Source organism: Neopelma chrysocephalum, unplaced genomic scaffold (genome assembly GCF_003984885.1).
Source record: "Neopelma chrysocephalum unplaced genomic scaffold, ASM398488v2 Primary Assembly neopelma1_95b, whole genome shotgun sequence".
Taxonomy (NCBI): domain Eukaryota; kingdom Metazoa; phylum Chordata; class Aves; order Passeriformes; family Pipridae; genus Neopelma; species Neopelma chrysocephalum.
The window spans coordinates 1,324,061-1,341,183 of record NW_020897758.1 but is presented as its reverse complement, the minus strand read 5'-3'; the positions used below and the strand labels follow the sequence as shown (position 1 = coordinate 1,341,183).

General features: G+C 54.1%; 2 protein-coding genes across 4 annotated transcripts; one reads left to right on the top strand and one right to left on the bottom strand.

The window, feature by feature from the left end:
* Positions 1 to 1,878: 1,878 nt before the first annotated feature.
* Positions 1,879 to 6,541, bottom strand: RPA2 (replication protein A2). 2 transcript variants are annotated; one of them, XM_027694057.1, is made up of 9 exons: positions 6,487 to 6,541; positions 6,228 to 6,340; positions 6,044 to 6,145; positions 5,860 to 5,973; positions 5,108 to 5,182; positions 3,826 to 3,939; positions 3,445 to 3,552; positions 3,173 to 3,267; positions 1,879 to 2,486 (listed from the first exon to the last, which is right to left on the bottom strand). In XM_027694057.1, exons 1-9 carry the CDS (start codon positions 6,500 to 6,502, stop codon positions 2,402 to 2,404), a joined length of 822 nt encoding a protein of 273 aa, XP_027549858.1. In that variant the 5' UTR covers positions 6,503 to 6,541; the 3' UTR covers positions 1,879 to 2,401. The 2 variants fall into 2 exon arrangements, with proteins under 2 accessions (XP_027549858.1, XP_027549857.1); XM_027694056.1 differs by lacking the exon at positions 6,487 to 6,541 and having other exon boundaries at positions 6,228 to 6,433.
* Positions 6,542 to 6,900: 359 nt separating this feature from the next.
* SMPDL3B (sphingomyelin phosphodiesterase acid like 3B) lies at positions 6,901 to 13,211 on the top strand. 2 transcript variants are annotated; one of them, XM_027694037.1, is made up of 7 exons: positions 6,901 to 7,271; positions 8,706 to 8,803; positions 9,309 to 9,452; positions 10,026 to 10,198; positions 10,334 to 10,514; positions 11,095 to 11,228; positions 12,275 to 13,211. In XM_027694037.1, exons 1-7 carry the CDS (start codon positions 6,988 to 6,990, stop codon positions 12,665 to 12,667), a joined length of 1,407 nt encoding a protein of 468 aa, XP_027549838.1. In that variant the 5' UTR covers positions 6,901 to 6,987; the 3' UTR covers positions 12,668 to 13,211. The 2 variants fall into 2 exon arrangements, with proteins under 2 accessions (XP_027549838.1, XP_027549839.1); XM_027694038.1 differs by having other exon boundaries at positions 6,904 to 7,100.
* The last annotated feature ends 3,912 nt before the right edge of the window (positions 13,212 to 17,123 follow it).

The following is a 17,123-nucleotide window of genomic DNA, read 5'->3' as shown; positions in this document are numbered from 1 at the left end:
GGCCCCGCCCCCGCTCTCGGCCCCGCCCCCGCTCTCGGCCCCGCCCCCGCTCTCGGCCCCGCCCCTCACGGCCCCGCCCCCGCTCTCTGTCCCGCCCCTCACGGCCCCGCCGCAGCCCCGGCCCGTCCCGGCAGAGCCTCCTCGGCCCCTCCAGGGAAGCGGCATCTCCTGGCTGCGGTTCTGCTACACCGGGGCCGAGCCGCCCCGAGCCCCGCACTCGCGTGTTCCCCCTCGGAGCCCCGGCTCCCCGCGGGGCCGCCGTGACACGCAGTGGGGCGGGGGTGCCGGGGGGTTCGGAGCACGGCCCTCCGCTGTGTCCGGCAGCCCTACCCTGCTCCACGGCCCCTCCGCTCGCTCTGGCCCCGCCACAGAGGGTCGGGAGGCCGGGACACGGGGACGAGCTGTGGGGCAGCCGCGGCAGGACGGGCTGGAGCTCCGGTCCAGCCAGAACAGCACCACGCAGAGCTGGGGGGTCCCTGCCTTCACCCACCCTCAGCACGGGCAGCACGGCGCTGTTTTATCCAATTGCACAACTACTCTCTTTACTGCAAGCATTTCCATGCATCTTCACTTCCAAAACTGGTCAGGAATTCCTAACCTGCACACCTCCTACAAAAAGAAAATTACAGTACTTTTGGCTTCCAGATCTGCTGGACTCCATAGTGAGATGTTAACCAGTATCACACCTACACGGTTTAGCACCACAGGCTACAGCTGGGCCACAGAACCCGAGCAGGACACAGATTTGCCCCAGCAGTAACCCCAGGAGCAGAGACCCCAGGTCTCCCAAGCAGCTCCACGGATGTGTCCACAGGGAACAACTGCTTTTGCAAAACAAAGTCAATTCACCAGTTCCAGGCAACAGAAACCCCCCGACTTGCAGCTCCCATAACACAGAGACCCCACCAGGCCCTGAGCCCTCTGCCCCAGCCCTGGCTGCATGTGCAACTATTCCAGCAGTCCCTGGGCATTTGGCAGGCAGCAATCGAAGGACAGGGCAGCACAGCACAGAACAGCAGCTCTCACCTGGCAGGCAGCAAGTGCAGTTCAGTGTCTCAGCAGTTTAGCTTGAAAGATCTGGGTCCTGCTTTTCAGCAACACCTTCACAAAGCAGAAAGCTGCGTGGTTCCTTCTGTGAGAACAGCTACATTACACACCTGAAATGCTCCTGAACATTTATGAACTCTTGAAGTGCTCTCATTACAAGTACAAAACAATTGCCAGAAGGCAGGTCTGTTTGAATTTCCTATGACAGGAAGCTCACCATGACAGAGGGACAATATGGTGCTGCAGCCGCCTGTAGCCTCCCTGAACAAGGCAGGGTGTGCAGAAAAACAGGAAACACAAATCTGTTATCTCCACCTCAATCCATCTAGAGTATCAACCTATATCCTAACAGTGGTTTTCTGTTATGCTTTAAAAATGGTTTAAAGAATAAAATCTAATTGCACTTGGTGTAATTCATTTGAGCTTCAGCTAAAATCATAGCACAGCATGTCCTGAGGTGAAAGGGACCCACAAGGATCATCAAGTCCAACTCTTGGCACTGCATAGGACACCCCAACAATCCCACCCTGTCCCTGAGAGCATTGTCCAAACGCTCTTTGAGCACTGGCAGCCTTGGTGCTGTGACTACTGCCCTGGGGAGCCTGTTTTGGTGGCAGAAATGATTTGGGCCCTATCTGTAACATGCTGGTTTCTGCTGTAGTACAATTATTTAATTTCTTACTGTCCAGACACTCATTTCAGTTGGACCTTGCAGAGCAAAAAGCTAAAGAAAAAATAAGGGTAGTTAAGTATGAGGTGTGCTTTTACTCCCAGGTTTTGTCAAGCAGATGGTTTCCTTCTTCAGAGCAGAAAAGCCTCCTGAGTCACACATGCAGGCAAGGCTCCCCAAGTTACAGTTTTATTGGAAATGTTCAAAAGCTCTAGAAACAAGATCACCTCTAGTACAAATATAGATTTAAATGCACAAACTAAAAAATAAAAAAATCTTTTCATGATTACTGTACATTAGTGGAATGGCTACCCACTTTGTGAACGAATAGAAGGGAAGCTGAGTTAGGAGAAACAGCTCTAGAAACAAAGATTAGAAAGAGGCTCCTCTTTCTAACAGGCATCTTTTAAGGAGCCAAAACAATATGAAGGTTCTGAAACTTTGAGGATTTCACTTTTCCCGTGTCTATTTAGGCTTTCAGTCACATGGTCACAGCATAGAATCAAGTCCAGTTCACAGAATCCTGCACATTCTGCTTGTCCTGGAATTCCATGAGGAAGCAGTCGCAGAGTAACTGGGACCTTCTACAAAGAGCAAAGACCATCCTCCACGTCACTGAGCTTGGCAGGGTATCTTGAAACATAGATAAGCATTTTTTGGAACTAAAATTAGCTGGAGGGAACTTCACTCAGCATCCGTTGACTTATAGTGATCATCATCCACCGTGGAGTAGATGTGTCCCTCGCTGCTGAGGAATTCCACGGCTTGCCTTGAAGAAAACCCCACAATTGATAACCAGTTAGCAATTAATTAGCAAATGTCACCACCTTTCTGCCAGGGATTTCCCATTTACAGATCCCATCCCCACAGTTCCCTCCTGGCAGCTGCCAAGGGAAGCTCTTGATGGCTCTGTCCTGTGAGCAGTGTAGGTGATGCACGGAGTTTCTCCAAAGCTGTGACAATGTGCTCCCCCCACAGCTCAGACTCTGCCTGTCACAGGGGAAAAGGGCACCACTCTCTGTACTTCCCAGGTAAAAGCAGGTCATGGATGTTAACGACTATGTTTCTAGGCCTCAAGGAAAAGTTATAAGTGATAGCAAAGGAGAACAGAACAGACTATTCCTAAGTGTTCAGTGTGCAGAGAGCAAGGTAGTCCCTGAACAGGAGAAATACTACCAAAGCACTGCAGTACACCCAAGTACCTGTTGCCACTGAACTGATAAACAGACTGTTTTGAAAACAGGGGAGCAAAGCATTTGTCACACCTTCAACTGGCAATGGCTCATTCGGGGCTGTGAAGCCTTCAAAAGCTCTGACTCACTGCTCCATGCTGCTGGGGCCACCTGGATTACCCACATTGATTCACAGGTGAGTGCCCGGGCTTGTCCACTGTCCTCTCTGCCTCTGAAAGGACTGCCTGGATTTCCAGAACCCCCTTCATTTCTACACACTTACTTGATCGTTGACATGCTCATACTGCGGAGCTGAAGTTTCAGTTCTTGCAGGCTCATACCTTCTGGGACAGGGCAGCTTTTTATCAAGTTCAGTACCTGGAGAAGCAAGAACCACCATTAGCACAGAGCTCAGATTCTCTATCAGCAAGGCTGAGCAGATCCATCATCTTCAAAAAGTGATGGAACTTGCATTTCCCTGCCCTACATCACACATCACACCCTGGCAGCCTCCACTGCCCCTGCTGTGCTCCCAGAAAGGCTGCTGGCACCCACCTGGCTCTGGTGTGCCGTGAGCCCGTTCACTGGCAGGCTGCCACCTCCTCCGTAGCCCCCCATGTCACTGATCCCAGCGGAGAACGACGGCGGCGCACCCGACGCTGACTGAAATCATGAGAGGAGAAGGGCTGTGGTCACCTGCCTGCCAAACCCACGGCAGTAAAGACTCTGAGACAGTAATTTAAAATAGCTTCTCATGGAACTGGACTGCAACACAATCTCTCTCCAAGGAAGCCAGGACTTCTGTTACACCCTCACTATAGCCCAGCTTTAAGCTTTCCAGACCCACAATTTCCCCAGCAAAGCCAGAGGTCCCTCTTTGGGAAATCACAAATCACCCAGGAAGGGCCACAATGGAATTGGGATCTTTCTACATACCATAAGATTTTTTCTGAGGATCATATGTGCATTGACAATCTCTAGTATGTGCGTGGTGAACTCATTCATATTTTCCAGAGGCATGATCTTAAATGCCACCAAGCTCTTCTTATTCTTTCAGAGGAAAAAAAAAACCACCAAAAAACAAAGAAAACAATTTACATCACAGCAACAGGAAGATGCAAAACAACCAACCCAGCCATTCCCTCCAGGAATGGGACAGTGGTGGAATGAGAGCTTCTCTGCATGCAGCTAGTCCACAATGTTCTGACCTCCGTCTTGTGCTGCTTTTGGCTGGGATAGAGTAGCATGGACTGGTTTTGGACTTGTGCTGGAAACAGTACTGGTAACACAGGGATGTCTTAGTCATTGCTGACCAACATTTGCACAGAGCCAAGGGCTCTCCTGCTTCTCACACTGCCCCACTGGTGATAGGCGGGGGGGGCACAAGGAGCTGGGAGGTGACACAGCTGGGCCCCCCACTGCCCAAGGGACATTCCAGACCATACAGTGTCATGCTCAGTATATAAAGCTGGGGAAAGGAGGAGGAAGAGGGGATGTTTGGACTGATGGCATTTGTCTGCCCCAGGCACTGTTCCACGTGAAGAGCCCAGCTCTCCTGGAGATGCTGCACACCTGCCTGCCCATGGGAAGTGCGGAATGAATTCCTTGGTTTGCTTTACTTATTAAACTGCCCCTATCTGAACTCATTGGTTATCTCACTTTGACCCTTCTGATTCTCCCCCATCCCACCAGGAGTGAGTGAGCAGCAGCAGGGGGAGGAGGAGGGGCTCAGGTGCCCTCCAGAGTTAAACTACAACATGTTTTCAGATGTGATTTTGTAAAGCAGTGGAGATAGAGTCACTTCTCCTTCTAACCAGCTGGACTTTCCTTTAATGCATGCACCATTACTTGAATATTTAGTTATGAGGCAACCACATCACGTAATGTGCTACAAGAAGTGTCCCCATGAACCAGAACCTGGTCTAAGCTCAACAGTACAAACACCCCAGAACCTGGTGGCCTTCTGCTCTGCTGAAAACAACACACTGATGATGAGGGGCATTTTAAGTGAGTCCTCATTTTTAATGGTCCTCTGCATTCAGGAAAAATTAAGAGTGTTATTAAATACAGCCCTAGCAGAGACACTGAAGGATTTGTTCAGAGGAAAGGATAAGCAAGAGACCATGTTTAAGTGGACATTCTAAAGCAGCCCACTAACACTGAGCCAGATCTCCAATCCTTCACGGCCTGGACTCAGACACAGGTGACATGGTCTTACCTGGAACGAACGCAGGTGACCAGCTACTTTGACGTAAGTTCCTGGAGGTACCACAACATTCTCACCTCCTGCCTCCTAACAGAGAGGGAAAGGAGAGGTTTGCTGATTCACATTTCCATTTCTCAATTATCACAATAAATGACTCAGCAAAGGAGGCTCATCTCAAGCAAGCACAAACAACGTGCATTCCTATGTCCAGTAAGAGCAGTTAGATAAACATAATTGTAAATGAAAAATAAAAGCATTTACACACTGGAGAGCAGTCAGAGCCAGTTGTCAGCTCTGCTGTTTCTGTCCACTTATGAGAGATTCTCAGAGCAACAAGAGGAAAAGACTCTTGAATAGTAAAAAAGCAGGTGTTCAATTCCATAACCTGGCTGGGGAATGGGGCAGGCCAGAGCCACTTCTGAACCCAGGATAAACTCGCAGAAAGCCAATTGAATGTCTGACTGATTACCCTCCCAAAGCTATTCAACTGAACTCAGCTGTAAAAAACAGCTGAGGGGACAGCGAGTAACCTGTGTTACAGCAGCATCTCCCTTGGATTTCAGGGACATATTATTCCTAAAACACTTCTCAGAAAAGCTACATCTTTTTGATAAAAAACCTCTGTGAGATGCAGAGAGCTGGTCTTGTTGATCCCTACAGGTCCCTTCCAGTTGAGACACTGTACTATTCTATAACTTTTCTCTCCCCACCGCTCTTCTCAAAGGCTGTCAAAGAAGCGTGTTCAGAGCAAATCCGATACTTACATCGGTGTCAACCCATTGCCTGACGTCCATCGGCGCTGCTGTCATGTCGTCCACTTTGTAGAGGATGTTGGTGGGTGCCTTCTCCGCGTGCCGGACGATGCCCACGACGGTGACCTGCGGGGAGGGTGGAAGGTTGCCCGGGCCGCCCGCGGGTCTCGGGGCCGCCCTGCCCGCGGCCGCCCACCTGCGAGATCTCCACGTCGCAGATCCGGAATGTCTCGTCGACCTGTTCCGCCGCCAGCAGCTGCGACACCGTGCAGGGCACGATGTTCTGCGAGCGGCTCCGCTGCGAGGGGCGGCGGAGCGTCAGGGCCGGCTCGGTCCCGGCAGGACCGGCCCCGGCCTCGGCCGCCCCCCGCCCGGCCTACCTGCTTCTTCTCCGCCTGGGCGCCGGCGGGCGACCCGAACCCCCCTGGGGACTGCAGGTAGCCGCCCGGGGGCCCCGCGCCGCCCACGGTGCCGTACCCGCCGTCGAAGTTCCCTGAGGGGAGAAGGCAGAGACCGTGAGGCGGTGGCGTGGTCCCCGTCCCCACTGCTGCCGCCATCACGGCCTCGAGCGCCCCGTCCCAGCGGCCCCCGGTGCCCCGTGCCCCTGCCCCGTGTCCCGTGTCCCCGTCCCGTCCCCACCGTGCCCGCTCCACATGGCTCCGCACGGATCGGCCGCCACCGGCCCGCGCGCGCCGACCCTCCGCGCGCCGCCCGCGCCTGCCCAATCCGGGAGCGCCGCTCTGCCGGTCGGCGACCAATCGCGACCCTCCGTCTTCCGGCTCCGTCCAATAGAGAGAGGCCGTGGCGAAGCCGCCGGCGCCATTTTGAGAGCAGGCGATGCCCGGCCCCACCGCGGGGGGGGCGGGGCCGAAGGGGCGGGGCCAGGGCACAGGTGACAGGTGGGGCACGGGCGGGGGAGGGACAGAGCACAGGAAAGCACAGCAGAGCACAGCACAGGGCACAGCAGAGCACAGCAGAGCACAGGAGAACACAGGAGAACAGAGCACAGCACAGGGCACAGCAGAGTACAGGAGAACAGAGCAGAGCGCAGAGCACAGAGCACAGCAGAGTACAGGAGCACAGAGCACAGCACAGAGCACAGCAGAGCACAGAGCGCAGGGCACAGCCCAGGGTGCCCCCATGCAGCCCCTGGCTCAGTCCGTGGCACTGCTGCTGCTGTGCCCGCTGGCCGCGGCCCTGCCCGGTGCTCGCGGGCGGTTCTGGCACGTCACGGACCTGCACTGGGACCCCGAGTACGAGGCGGCGGCGGCGGCGGGGCGGCCGTGCCCGTCGGGCAGCGCCCGGTCCGGTCCCGCGGGGCCCTGGGGCAGTTACCTGTGCGACGCGCCCTGGGCGCTGCTCCGCTCGGCCGCGCGGGCCATGCGGGACCTCCTGCCCGCGCCCGACTTCGTGCTCTGGACCGGGTGAGGAGCGGCCGGGCCGGGCGGGACAGGGAAGGGCAGCGGAACCCGTACGGAGCCCGAGGGGGGTCAGGGCTCTTTCCGTGGTCCCCACTTTGGAGAGGGGAGGGGGGAATGTGCCTCGTAACGAAGAACGAGGGCGTGGGGAAGAGCACAACCCCAGCGAGGGCTCTCAACGCCTGCAAGAAGCTCCGATGCGCCCTGGCAGTGAGAGGCAGTGAGGTGATGGAAGGATCACAACTCACGGTCCATCCTGGGCTTGTTCATCCTGCCCAGCCCTGTCTGACTCCACGGTGACTCTGAGTGCCTGGAACGCCCAGGGAAGGGGCTGTGGGCTGTGTGTTACACCAGGTCCTGCCGGTCAGAGCAGTGGGAGGAGAGTGTTGCAAACCAGGCTTGTGGCATTTCTTCTGGCTGCAGTTGAGGCACCTGGGAGACCTGTCTCAAAAAGGGGCTGTTTTGCTTTAGGAGTAGGAGTTCTCTCCTGTCATGATCTCCAGAAGTGGGTTCCCGGTCCCTCAAGTGCACTTACTGCCTCAATAGCGCTTACAGTAAAAGCTGTATTTTGCATGGTGATTGTAAGTGTGTATGGCCTTTCTTCTGCCAGTACAACCTTAACCTGCAATCTGCTGCACCCTCCAGTTCCAGGAGGCTGTTGCCTGACGTCATGTTTTCATTTTCTGTCCCTGGAGATGCGCGTTGCTGCTTAGATGTAGTTATTGCTTGTTGTGACCTTGTGTTGAGCATTCTTTTTCCTCAAACAATTTCTCCCAGTTCTCTCCCATGATTTCAAATGTTGATTAACTAAAAAAGCCATGAGTGTGTCAGTGCAAACACAGACGTGTGTGTCTGGGGCACTTTGGAGCAGCCCTGGATTGCTGCCTTACTGGAGGTGTTCCCTTGTTTCATGGTGATCACAGCTGTGCAAACAGCTCTGCTTCACTATTGCTGATCAGATGGTGCCCTCAGATTGCGAAGTGCTGATCCTGGCAATATTTCCAGGCAGCTTTAGTGCCTGTGACATGCCCTGAGGCAGAGGGAGCCTCCCCTTTACACCCTTGAATTCAGGGACCTTTTAAGGTCAAGTGAATCACAGAGTATCCTGAGCTGGAGAAGACCCAGAGGGATCATCAAAGTCCCACTCCTGGCCCTGCACAGGACACTCCAACAATCCCACCATTGCCTGAGAGTGGTGTCCAAAGGCTCCTTGAGCTCTGGCAGGTTTGGAGTGGAGCTTGTTTTCTCCCTGTGCAATTCCTTGAAACTCCCTCAGTACCCTGACCAGTCAACATAGCACTGAATTCTGCCCCCAAAAGCTTCAACTGTCTCTTCTAGGAGGCATAGAGAGAAGTCAGCAAGTTTCTGTGCCTTGCTCATCACTGTGAGTACAGGTCCTGTCACTCCCAGACAGTGACTGTGCTGCTGCTTTTTTTTTAGAGATGACACTCCCCATGTCCCCAATGAGCAGCTCGGAGAAGAAAAGGTTCTGCACATAATAGCAAAACTGACTTCTCTGATAAACGAGACATTTCCAGGTAGGATTTGAGGGGATGAGAAGGGGAGAGGAGCACAGAGACTCATGGGAAGGGCTTACCAGGGTGGAGAAATGACAGAATTGGGACAGGGAAAGGCACAGAAGGGCTGTGGTCACTGGGACTTGTTTGTCCTCTTCCCAGTGGCCTCAATTCTGATGTGCCTCATGCATTGATGCACTTTCATGTTCCAGGTTAGCTCACTCAGGAGAGAGGAAAATAAAGGTTTCTGTTATTAGCCATTAAGGCAGAAGAAACTGCAAGATTCTCTCAGACATAACCCCTGTCAGCAAGAGAGAAGGGGTGTTACTGCTGTGGCAGCTCAGGGACTCGGCTGGGGGGGCTCATCCCGAGGGGGGTCAGAGCTGAGTGGTGCCTCTGGTCAGTGTGGCCCCAGGGCAGGGGGTGGGTGACTGGCCCTGGCAAAGCCTGGGCCTTGAGTGCCCCGGGGAGCTCTGGGGAGCTCTGCAGCACTGACTCCTCTGCTCCTCCTTTGCTCTCTCTCCAGGTACTAAAGTCTACGCGGCGATGGGGAATCACGACTTCCACCCCAAGAATCAGTTTCCCGGGAAGGAGCACAGGATCTACAACCAAACAGCGGAACTGTGGCGGCCCTGGTTGAATGAAGCCTCCCTTCCTCTCTTCAGAGCAGGTCTGGCACCACTGGCTCATGTTGGCAGCACTCTGGGGAGATGGGGAAGGGTAGGAGAATACCATGACCAGTTTTCCTTGCCTCAGAGCTCAGAGCATCAGTATTCATAGAGGATTGGCAGAGGAAGGGTCCAATTTAATGCTGATTTCTGGCATGGAGTTCTGCTTGCAAGAAGATAAATTTTTTTATACTTTAGTCTCTCCTGTCATTGTCAAGTTACTGGAAAGAATGCAGAGTGGTGAGCTGCACAAGGAGGAAAAGGATCTTTAAAGGTACCAGCTGGGGCAGGCAGTGCTGTGCCTCTTCACAGCTGCCCACTCCTGGTGCTGCCCGCTGTCCCCATGCAGGTCTCCCTTCAGTGGGACAGGCACAAGCATGACAAGAGGCACACAGGGAAGAGTTACCCCAAACACCCATCCTGGAGTGGGCAGAGCACTGCTGGTGCCTGGTCCAGGCAGTGACCCTGCTGTGGCTATTGCTAAGGAGAGCAGAGAGAGGTGGAAACAAAGGGATCTGGGATCACAGCCACCAGTGTGACCAGACCTCCAGCTCTTTCCCTGTCGTGTTTTTCAGGAGCTTTCTACAGTGAGAAGCTGCCCAGCCCAGGGACAAGAGGGAGGATGGTTGTCCTCAATACCAACCTGTACTATGACCAGAATGACGAGACAGCTGCTGAGGAGGATCCTGGGGGGCAGTTCCAGTGGCTGGAAGAAACACTGACCAATGCCTCCAGAGCAGATGAAATGGTATTAACAAAGGAAGGGATAAACAATCGCTGTAGAGAGCTCCTCCCAGCCCTGCTCTCCCCTCGGGGCAGTCACAGCCACGGGGCTCTGTGGGCAGCATGAGCTCTGTGCTCAGGGCAGCTCTTGCTTCTCCAGGTCTACATTGTGGGGCACATCCCTCCCGGCTTCTTTGAGAAGAAACGAGGCAAGGCCTGGTTCCGGAGGGGCTTTAACGAGCGGTACCTGGGCATTGTGCAGAGGCACCACAGGGTGATTGCTGCCCAGTTCTTTGGGCACCATCACACCGACAGCTTCCGCATGTTTTACAGCGACACAGGTACCAGTTCTGCTCACCCCAGCACCTGTGTGACAGCTCTGCCAGCTCCCGGAATCACTGTCCATTGGAGGTTTCAGTGGCTGTTGGCTGAAGGCAGCTGAGTAGCCAGCAAAGGCTTGTGAAATGCTCTGGGCAACAAGAGGCATCAGTGGTTCTCATCTCCACCCCCAACCTGTAGCTCCTGACCTCCTTCCCGTTCATCCTTAAATGTTGTTTCCCCTCGATGACTGGCAGCTTCTTGCCTGTTCCCTGTGCAGGGGTTTGGGCATGGCTGAGGTGTGAGGGGGCAGTGCTGGCTCTCTGTGTTGGGGTGCTGCAGAGTGCTCTGGGCACAGGGGGTGGTTCCCCGGCCACCCTCACTGCAGGAGCCCTTGCCCGCAGTGGAAAGCCTGTTCCAGGCTGCAGGAGCCCCATGTTCAGACCTGATGCTGCTCCATGTGCTGATCTTTGTGTGCACCAGGGGCTGGTGACACAGATGCTCTTGGACAGTGCCATCAGCTCCAGGTGCTCGCTGTGATGGGGACAGGGTGTGGGGCAAGCCAAGCTCTCCAGTTACAGGTTACTTTGCCTTTCTGTGAAGGTTCTCCAATCAATGTCATGTTCCTGGCCCCTGGAGTGACTCCCTGGAAAACAACATTACCTGGAGTGAACAATGGAGCCAACAACCCTGGGATTCGGGTGATCGACTATGATCTGGACACCCTTCAGGTGTTGGTAGGGGATCCCCTGTGCTGCACACTGCAGCTCTGGAAGAGAACTTCTGTTTCTCCCTGTGGTCAGAACAGGCAGGACCACAGGAGCTGAGCAGCTGTGTGGAAGGGGACCCTGACTCGGGATATTTCAGCCTCGTGTCTGGCACAGATATTTAGTCAGAGTGTCAGTGAGTTGAGGCCCAGGCCCCCAGAGCCAGTGCATCCTGCTGGGATGAGTTCCTCAGAGCAGGGGCAGACAGGTTTTGTCATGTTTTTCATGTCCTTAAGAGAGATTCCTTTGACACTTGCTTTGCTCCCCAGATAATGTGGATCACAGAACTCCTCTTTGAGTACTAACAGACTTGTCAGATCCCCTCCAAAAACTGTAAACCATCTGAAAAATTATTTGTATACCTCTGTTTGCTAAAGTGATGGATTTGGAGTGGATCTGAATTGAGGTGAATTGTAGGGGCAGCTGCTGTTTCCCATCTCTTGCTTGCCAGGAGGTAGAGGACGGATGCTTGTGCCTCCTATTGCAGTGGATGGAGCTCTCTGTAGTTGCTCTGTTTACATGTTTATAGCATGTGAAGTGAATGCTAAAATACACTGTGCAAGGCTGGGGAGCCAGTGAAGCAGAGAGAAAAAGGGCAAGAGACTGAGAACAGAGGTTGTGAAAAACTTGATTCTTCAGTTTGTTCACAGTTGAGAAGTTAACTTTACTTGAGAAGTAATACTCCAGCCCTTGCTTCTGCCAGTGAACAGTACTGATAGTAACTAAGTGATGTTTGAAGAAGGCCAGGCTCAAAGTTTCTGATGTTTGGACGTAAAAGTCAAGCAGAGCAAAGCCACCCCTTCACCCTTTAGGAAACAGGCTGCATTTGGGGTGGGTTCTGGAGGCTCTCACCTGAGGTGTGTCTCCAGGTGCCTGTATTGGTAGGAAGCCCTGCCGGGGCAGCTGTCCCCTGGGGACAGGGGATGTGCTGCTGTGGTTGTGATCCCAGCCCAGCATCTCACTCCAGGGCCGATCCTGTCCTGATGTGTCCCCCCTTCTGTTTTTCTCTCCCTCAGGATATGGTGACTTACTACTTGAACCTCACTCGTGCCAACACGATGGCCTCGCCAGGGGAGGCAGAGTTCCCAGTGTGGGAGGCAGAGTACAGCCTGACAGAAGCCTTCCAGGTCCCCGATGGCTCTGTGCGCTCCATGCAGACGGTGCTGGAGAGGATCTCAGGGGACCCCCACTACCTGCAGAGCTACTACGAGTTCAACTCTGCCAGATATGACCTGGCACCGTGCAAGCAGGAATGTCGTGTGGATCACCTGTGTGCCATCAGGGAAGTTGATTTTGCGAAGTACGATGAGTGTGTGAAAACCAGCAGTGCTGCCTCTGCTGCTGGCAGCGTTTGGCTTTTGGTTTTCTGCATGTTCTTAGGACTTCTCAGTCCCCAGCGAGTGCCGTGATGGCCGACAGCAAGAGAAAAGGAGGAGAGCACGAGATCACACTACATGTGAATCAGTGATTTTGGCATTAGAAACCAGGACAAAATCACTAGTGTTTACTAAATTGCTGACTTGCAATTTTCTAGACAAGCTTGATGTGTGAGGGGGGTACAATAATCATGAGAACTTTGTTGTGCTGGACTGCCTGCATTGAGGAATCTGTCTCCCCTCTACTGGGACTACTGGGATAGCCTCACAAATCAGATGAAGGCCAGGCCTTCCTGTGGACATGAACTGCCCACAGGTGAGAGATGTGTTCTTGGAGGCTGCTGCCAGCATTCCTCAGGTTGGCACACAATTCTTTTCTGGAAGGACTACACACCTGGTGACCCAGAAAGTCTTGTTATGGTGGCCTTGTACCGCAGAAGCCTCTGGCTTGTGAGCAAAGCCACGTGGGGTGGCAATGTCTGGACTTCAGCAGACTTTGTTGTCTCAGTGCTGAAGAGGAGGCACTGATGATTATCTTTGCACCCTCCAATTGCTGAGCATAAACAGTTCTCTTCTCTCTCTCTTCTGTGCTCTCTTCACTTGCATTCACTGAGTTCCCTCCCTCAGCTGGGCATGGCAGCTTCACCAGTGAGATATGAGGGGGTGATTTGCACCCTTGGGCTTTGCCAGCTGCTCCGAGACCTTGAGGGAACCAGTACAGAGTGCTGGTGTTGGACTGTGGGTACGGGGGGATGAGGTGCAGGAGGAGCATGCACTGGCTGTGAAGGCAGCTCTGGGCTCTCTGGGGGGGTCTAACCCAGAGCTCTCGAGGCAGTGGGTGGTCGTCCCCAACACATGCACCCCGAGCAGGCCCCGGGATGCCCGTGGCTTTGCCGCTGTGGATGGTGTTTGCCCCCGGGACCCCTTCAGAGCGCGTGTGGAGCGATGCTGCGGGGGCCCGAGCACTCCCCGCCGGCCCTGGTGCAGCCCGGTAAGGGCCGGGACCCCTGTGAACACCCCACCCCACTCCTGGGCTGCAGGGCTGGCAGCCCCTGTCCCCTCCAGCTCCGTGTCACCACAGCTCCCTGCAGCAAACACATCTGAAAGGGAACGGTGGGAGGCAGGTGGAATTGCCGGTGTTGCCCGTCCTGAAATCCTCGTGTTTGCAGCGGGATGACCGAGTGGGCACGTCCCAACCCGGGCCCACCGGTCCCCTCGTTAGTTCTGAAGCCCCCCGAGTGAAGCGTGGCCGGGGGCTCCGGGGGCACAGGCGGTGCGGGGCTCGGGGCTCTGCCCCGGGGCAGCAGAAGCGCTGCGGGGCCGGGCGGGGCCGGGCGGCGGGCGCTGCTCCCCGGGCAGGGGCCGGAGCGGGGCTGCGGCGGGGGCGAGGTGCGGAGGGTTATCCCGGCGGGAAGGATGAGGGGCCGGGGGAGCCGGGGTGACGCTGCCCCGTGGGGGGGCCGCCGATCCGGGGCGATCCTGCCCCCACACCCACTCTGTACCCCGGTATTGTTTAAGCTTAGTATTTAAGGCTTCCTCCTCCTCTACCATTCTGCAACTGTGCTTGAAACCTTTCCCAGATATTTGCCAGATTTTATGGCAAAAGAGACAGCAAGGGTGATGTACAGAGGGTGGAGAACAGAGACTGACACTCTTTAGCTGCTTCTCTCTTAAAGCTTCCCCGAGGAGGACATCAGTTCTGGAAAATTCATACAAAACAAAAGACCAAATCCACCACCAGGGCTGCTGGAAAGCTGCTGCTCTTGCTGCTTTGCTGGTTATGGGACCTTCAGGGAAGGGTCATTCAACCCTGTGACCCAAACTCCACAGTTGTTGATCCTAAACTGCCTCCAGTCTTACCTCACACTCTCCTTCTTTCTCCAGCATTGCCTTTCCCACACCCAGCAGGTACGGCCCAGTGACAAAGCTTCTGTGGATGAGGAGCTGTACCTGGTGTTGAGAAGCAAAAGCAGAAATATTTTTTCCCCTTTACCTACTACGGCTAGATTGAGAGTTTTGAGATCAAAGAACCTACAGCTGTCCTGATTGCTTTTGAAAAAGCACATCTCAAACAGCACTTGACCCCTGAGCCCAGCAACCACCCTTACAGCCCCAGGTCTTTGGCTTGTCCCAAGCCATGTCTTGCAGTGCAGCCCTCTCCTGGGGTCTCTCCCTGTGCCACTGAGGTTTCAAAGTCCTTGGTGTAATTGCACAAGTGCACACTCACCTGTTCTGCACTGGAAGCTGTTCCTGCTCTCCTGGAGGGCCCCAGGATGATCCCAGCTCCTCTCCAACAAGTCCTGCTTTCAGGTGTGTCAGTGCAGGGTCTGACACATCAGTACCTGTGGTGGTTTGAGACCTCCAAAATCCAATTCCCGAGTCCAAGCCCCCCTCCCACATCTCACCCCAGTGTGAGATGGGTTTTCCAGACACAAGACTCGATATGGGGGGAAGGGAATTATATTTACACAAATAAATATTATAATACATTATATACACAATCCTAACTATCTCTCCTATGATAAAGCAGTATTTACATTGGATCATATCTGTTTTCCCTCCAATAAAAGTCCAGAAGGGAAAAGGAAAGATCCTTTCCACTTTCAGAGCAGCAGTGTCTCTCTTCCTCCATGCAGCAATCATAGCTGAAGTTGCAGCTGGATCTCTCTCCATTACACACAAGGGGGGGTCTCCTCTCACCCCTCTCAGCCCTTCGGCTCCAAGCAAAGGTCTGTGTCCCGTGGGCTGTGACAGCCGGGACAAAGGCTCGCCTCACCACGTCATCTCATGAAGCACAGGAGTCTTCGTGACAGTCCCTTTCCTCAGGGGATTTAAGTTCCCCCTGAGTCAGAACGTTAGGGCAGCTTTCAGTTGAAAGTTTTTGCCCCAAGCGTTCTATCAGAGCTCCTGTGCTCTGTCTCAGCTGCCAGCCTGGCAGCAGCAGCGGGGGGTGAGGCCACTTCTCCCGCATTCCTTGTGGCTGTCCTGGTCCAGCTTCCAGGACGTCTGAGCTCTCAGCTCCTCTCTCTCTGCTGCATGTTGCATTTCAGGACTCCCTGAGAGTTTGGGAGTCCCCCCCTCCTCTCTAGGAGGTCTCAGGGGGGTTTTGGGGAGTTTTGATTCAGTTCTTACCCCAAAACTCTCTCTGTAGAGCTTAGTCCTCTCTCTCTCTCTCTCCATTAGACATCTCTGTGTCTTCCTACTTGGCTGCATGCCGCCTTTGCTGCTTCTTATCTCCTGGCTCTCTGCCACTGTTCTCTGTTCACTGCTGCTCTGCCGTTGCTTTCAGTATTTCCTGCTCCTGCTCACAGTGGAGAAACTCCTCCAGCCTTCTAGCCATAGAACTCGGTCCAGTTTAACACCATTTCCAAGTTTCTACAACCCCAGCCGGGGCTGGGGGCCGTGGCTCCCAGCGGGGCTCCTGTTCCTTCTCCTCATGGCTTCACAACATGGCCACTTCTCCTCCAACTACCTCCTCCTCATCCTTCTTTTCTGGTCTGGTGTGATATGTTTAAATTTTGCAAGGGCGCTGATTGGATCAACATCAAGACACCACCCCCTCGGGGGTTACCATTTTTGAACTCCAGGGGGAAAAATACCCTTTTTTTCCCCCACCACGGTACCTCACTGAACAGCCCTGTGAACACACCACCTGTCAGCTCACCTCGAGCTCTGCGGCTGCCCCCTGGGTGCTGCCCTCTTGTATTTCCAGACCGAAAGACAAAGGAAGGGTTACAGCGACAATCCAGGGAATGCTGCAAGGACAGATGTTCCTGGAAAACACTACTATCTTCTTTAGCTCAATCATTGATTCAGCTGCAAACTAGTCTCCATTTTGTTCCCATCTCTGCATTCACACTGTGGAGGTCTTCCGATTATTGTGCAAGTTGCCTCCCTTTTAATCCTTCATTTAATACAGGAGATGAACAGCTCACCAACCCACACTGACAGTGTCAGACCACGAAGGGAACCCCTTCACCTGCACCAGCAATTTCTGCCTGTGGCAGGTGAGCAGCTTGCATGTGAACTGTGAACTGTGAGCCTGCTGCCAAAACCGCAGTGCAAACGTACCCTCCCCAGCTGCTGCTGCATTGGAAAAAAATTATGTAGAGCACAAGTATTGCTGATTGCAGCAAAGCTGGGGAGTCCCTCTCAGCCCTGTGCAGGCCCCATGGCTCTCTGTAACCAGGCCCCTGTTTGGTGTTTCTCACTGCAGGGTCCCCAGGGACAGGGGACTGAGCCTGCCCAAGGCCATGCCAGAGCAGCAGCCTGGGCAATGAGAACAGCAGAGCTGGGCTCCGGAGTACAATTTAGAGAGAGAATTAGGCCAGAATCAGGAAAAACTCCACCTGGAAAACAAAGGCAACCACTGTTCAAAATCCACTGTTAGGTGTCACTCATGTGCCAAAGTGCAGCACGAGGCAGCAGAGTGGGTCACGAGCAGCTTTAGGAGCTGCAGCCTGAGGCAGCCCAAGGACAAGGTCTGCAG